This window comes from Humulus lupulus, chromosome 2, assembly GCF_963169125.1.
Source record: "Humulus lupulus chromosome 2, drHumLupu1.1, whole genome shotgun sequence".
NCBI lineage: Eukaryota > Viridiplantae > Streptophyta > Magnoliopsida > Rosales > Cannabaceae > Humulus > Humulus lupulus.
In genome coordinates, this window is record NC_084794.1 from 104,855,837 (window position 1) to 104,861,073 (window position 5,237).

Consider the following 5,237-nt stretch of genomic DNA (forward strand, 5'->3'; position numbering starts at 1 on the left):
GAAAATACACACTTGATATTATTGCTGAAGCTGGCTTATTGGGGTCTCGTCCCGTTGGCTTTCCCATTGAGCAGAATCACACATTGGCTCTCGCCAAAGGCCCTTTGCTCGTCGATCCTGAACGGTATAGACGACTTGTGGGTCGTCTCATTTACTTATCATTCACACGTCCAGACTTGGTTGATACTGTTCATATCTTGGCTCAGTTTATGCAACACCCTCGTCAAGATCATTGGGATGCGGCACTTCGTACGGTTCGCTACTTAAAAGGGTGTCCGGGTCAAGGCATTCTTCTTCGCACTGATTGTGAATTATCTCTGACAAGTTTGTGTGATTCAGATTGGGCTACGTGTCCTTTGACTAGACGGTCTCTTACTGGTTGGATAGTGTTTCTTGGCTCTTCTCCGATTTCCTAGAAGACCACGAAACAACATACAGTGTCCCGGTCTTCTGCTGAGGCTGAGTATCGTTCCATGGCCGCTGTCACTTCCGAGTTGAAGTGGCTCAAAGCTTTGCTTGCAAGTTTGGGTGTCCCACATTCGCCAGCCATGCACTTATATTGTGATAGTCAATCGGCCCTCTACATTGCTCAAAATCCTGTCTTTCATGAGCGTACCAAGCATATTGAAGTTGATTGTCATTATGTGCGTGATGCCATTCGTGATGGTATTATTTCTACGTATCATGTGTCTACTGATGATCAGCTTGCCGACATCTTCACCAAGGCCCTTGGCAAACACAAGTTTTTGTATCTACTTGGCAAGTTGGGCATTTGTGATCTCCACACTCTAACTTGAGGGGGGTATTAAGATTATATTAGAATATCACAATAATTTTCTATTTTTAGAATATGTATATTCTGTGTATCTCTTTATGATTTGGTCAATGAGATAATAGCCATAATATAGCCATAATTATAGGATACATACATAGTTGTAAGCAGACTTTAGCTTGTAATATTGTATATATATATTACCTAAAGGTAAATGAAAAAGATCAAGAAACACATTTTACCAATCTTGACAGAGACAAAATTTATATTCATTCAAAATTATTTTATGTAAATTCACTTTGATATTTCTCACAAATATAACAATTATTTAATATTTAAATCAATCAGGTAATGTCACATTACAAAACGAGCGTCTAAGAACCGGTGAGATCTCTGTCCCAAGTTCTTGTCCAATTATTTTTCTAGCCCCTAAAATTGTATATTCATGTCTTATATACGTAGCATTATCCCACATAATAATATAATTGGACAAGAACTTGGGACAGAGATCTCATCCGTTCTTAGACACTCGTTTTGTAATGCGACATTACCTGATTGATTTAAATATCAAAGTGAATTTGCATAATATCTAAAATTTAAGCATTATCTGTTTGAGTTTGTTGCCACATCTTATCAGACTTATATGAGATTGGAGTATTTGGGTTTTGAAACAATATTTTTATTTATATGTTTAGGATAATGATTTCGAGCAGATGGAAGGGTTGACTTAAATTATTATTATTAGTATTTTTATTAACGAGTCAGTGAGACAACATTATCACGAGAGTAAACGTCAGGTGGCAGACATATTATTTTAAGGACACGGTAGAATTTTTATAAAACTCCTAGAGTCCTAGTCCTTCTAACTAGTTTTTTCCCCCCTTATTCCTTAATTTATTAAAGAGTTTGAGTTGACTTGGTTTTGGCTAAGGACTTGCTATTTAATAAGAATCGCTTGTTAAGAACTTTTGACTTTTTGACTAAGTCTCAACTAGAATATTTAAAAACCGAGAATAGTAGAGAGAGATAGGGACATACCACGATCCTCATCCTTTGTAACCATTTCACATTTTACCAAAAGAGTCGTTAATGAATCGTATTTTTTTTTATTTTACTTGATAGAAGCAACGATCATTTTTATTTAGTTTTATTTATAAAATTTATTAATTATATTTATTAAATTTATATTATTGTTATATAAATTTTAAATAAATAAATCATATTATATATAAAACAATAACATAAACATATTAAATAAAAAATTAATCAAAAATATTGTTTTTAATTTTTTATATATATATAATATGATAAATTTTTTAAACATAAATGATAATTTTTTTAATAAAACTAAAAATTATGTATTATATAGTATTATAATGATATTTTATAATATTTAAATTTATATTAATATAAGTATTAACTATCTATTTTTGTATTAAATATTATTATTATTATAATAATATTTTATAATATTTGAATTCATAATAATATAATTAGTAAAAATTAAGATTATATATTATTATCATAATAATATTTTATAACATTTAAATTTATATTAATATGATTATTAAATATCTACTTGTATTATATATTATAATAATAATAATCATATTTTATAACATTTGAATTTGAATTTGAATTTAAATTTATATAAATATAATTATGAAAAAATTACACCTAACACTACAAATTTAAAAAAAAATTGAAAAATACAAAATTTTACAAAAATTACTAAACTATGAATAACAGTTTATTACGGTTCTGTAATCGTCTGTTACAATTTTCTAGTTAGTCTGTAAATGTTGTTTACAAAATTGTAATATATGGTTACATACTTGTAAATTTTAACTGCAAATTTGTAAACTTTGGTTACAAAAAAAAAAAAAAAAAAAACTGTATTGTGATAAATTTGTAAACTTTGTTTATAAAAAAAAAACTTTGTATTTTTGTAATTTTTACCAATTCTGTATTTTTAGTATATATATTTTAAAAAATTTAGGTAATTTTGTGAATTTCCCTATAATTATTATATATGTCGCTTGTATTAATATTAAATATTAATATAAAAATGATATTTTATAATATTTGAATTTATATTATTATAATTAATAAATATGTATTTTTAGTTAGTTTTAGAAGTATATTTCATTAAATATTTAAAATATTCCGCTAATATTAACAAAACAAACCGTTAAAACTATAATTTATGTTATCTACACACTTTTTATATAGAAGAGATATCACAGTCTATATTGTAATAATTTAGAATACTATGCAAATTTTTAATAAATTAGGAATAATTTAGGGATTTAAAATCCTCATTCGAATAAATTTATGCACGCATGTTTTTTTTATACACGTGTAAAGTAAACTATTTGAAACTCTTTTTTAAATGCTAAATTATTTAAAATTTTCTAAAATTTCAAAAATATCGTTTGCCACAAAATATATAAAAAAAGAAAATTAGGTTACAACTAATTTATATAACAAAAATAGAAGAATGATCTACCGTAAAAAAAAAAAAAAGAAGAATACCACCGCGGTTCCATGTATATAGATATATTTTTATAAATGTATCGAGTAAATACCAATCAATATATATTTTAAATTATTCAATTTCCATAATACAAATCTCATCCTCTGTTCGTATAAATTTGATATTGAATACAATTATACAGCTCTGTTCTGATTACTAATATACTTTTTTACCAAAGAAACCAAAAAGAGAAAAAGAAAGAGAGTGAGAGAAATCCAACAAAAACTCGATCACTGAGGCCGGCCGGAAAGATTCAAACAGCTTACTTAGTACATCCGTGAATTTGAATATAAATACCGAAGTCCCTTTTAATGTTGAGCTCGAGCTCGAGCTCGAGCTCGGCATTTAATCAAACACATAGGCTTACTGAAGCTGTATCAATTATAAGCCGTCCAACCTCAGATGTAAATGATAAATTGGTACAACCCTTTTGTGCTGTCCCTTGTCGCTTTGGATCTGTCTGAATGTGTTGAATGAAATTACATAATGGAGCAAGGGGCGGAGGGTTCCTGGTAGGGTATGCTGTAGGAGACGTATCCAGGCTGGGGCATTTCGCAACACGATCCAGAGCTTGAGTAAGGATAATAAATGAACTTATTAGCGTTCTTCTTTTCCTCTTCCTCCTTCTTCTTCTTTTCCTCTTCTTCCTTCTTCTTCTTCTCCTCTGCCTCTTTGTCGATGGGACTCACGCTCACCACTTCTGCGTATTTCAAGCACTTTCGGAGCAGAGTGGTCAGCAAAACGACGTCGATGTCATCTCCTGTTACCTCTATTTGGTTCTTCTCTTGCTGAAGTGTTGCTTGTATTACTCCTGCATCAATCAAATAACACAAACCAGTTTCTCTTCACTTTAATTTCTTTTGTATACAGGAGAAATACATAATATAACTTGAGCATTTTAAAAAGAAGTTGTTGTCTTATTACCATCAATCCCAACTGCAGTCTTAATGGCTTTGGTGCGACACTTCTGGTCGTTTAGTGCAACCTTGATGACTACCTTTTGCTGCAAAAGTGAATGAATAAGATGAGAAACTTGATATGAATGAAAGAGTTGGAATTATGAGTATGTAATTCGGTTGGTACCTTCATGGTGATGACGTTGTTGGTTAGAGAGAAATGAAATCTAATGTGGTTGTTTTGAGGAATATTAATATGAGAAGTTGGGAGGGGGAAAGAGACGAGAGCAAAGGAGAGCTTTTCTTTGTTGATACTGACTAAAATGGTTAAGCTTTATGCAAGAGTTTTGTATCTAATTTATAGAGTCGAGCGTAAAGAGCTTCTTGTTTTGACTTGCTTGGGAGGCTTGAGAAAAAGTTGTACTTACTCCACCCCACCAGAAAACGAGTTAATGCTTGGTGAGACATCCTTGTTTATGCACCTACGTACGTACGTCGTTTCTAGGAATGTAAAAATAACAATAATAATAGGGACCAAGAAGAATTTAGATGAATTTTAGTCTTCAATTTTAATTTTGAAGTTGATATTGATATTTGATCAGGAGAGTTTTTTTAGGTGTCACAACCAAGTTCCTCTTGTTAATCAAGCGACGATTTTCTTATTTTTTTAACTTCTCTTCATTTTAAATACAATAATAGAATATTATCTTTCTCTTTTCTTTTCATTTTCCTATATAATAAACCCTCTACTCACAATTCATTCAAGCCTGCTTGATCTTTTTTCCTTTTAAACATGGCCTAAAATATTGACTTGAAAATCTTAAGGGAAAAACAATGTTACCCCACAGTAACAATTTGTTACATATTAAAAAAGTAAATTAAAAAAAAAATAGTGAAGATATAAAAATACGAAGGATGGAAAAATTGTATAAAGCAAAATTTAAAGTGGGCGGCGTGTGGTTTAAAGCGTTGGTAATATGATATTCCCCAAATCGTACTAATGTTCATATTATATTACGCAACTTGATAAAAA

At 30.0% G+C, this 5,237-nt stretch overlaps 1 protein-coding gene across 1 annotated transcript; it reads right to left on the minus strand.

Moving 5' to 3' along the window:
- Positions 1-3,353: 3,353 nt before the first annotated feature.
- On the minus strand, positions 3,354-4,550 carry LOC133818319 (heavy metal-associated isoprenylated plant protein 16). Its single transcript, XM_062251104.1, has 3 exons — positions 4,392-4,550; positions 4,233-4,311; positions 3,354-4,119 (listed from the first exon to the last, which is right to left on the minus strand). The coding sequence occupies exons 1-3, from the start codon at positions 4,395-4,397 to the stop codon at positions 3,788-3,790; spliced, it is 417 nt and encodes a 138-aa protein (XP_062107088.1). The 5' UTR covers positions 4,398-4,550; the 3' UTR covers positions 3,354-3,787.
- Positions 4,551-5,237: the final 687 nt, after the last annotated feature.

Excerpts from the sequence above, each read along its gene's own strand:
- LOC133818319 (XM_062251104.1), bottom strand. Across the intron at positions 4,120-4,232 it reads GACTGCAGTTGGGATTGATG|GAGTAATACAAGCAACACTT; the intron begins GTAATAAGACAA and ends TGATTGATGCAG.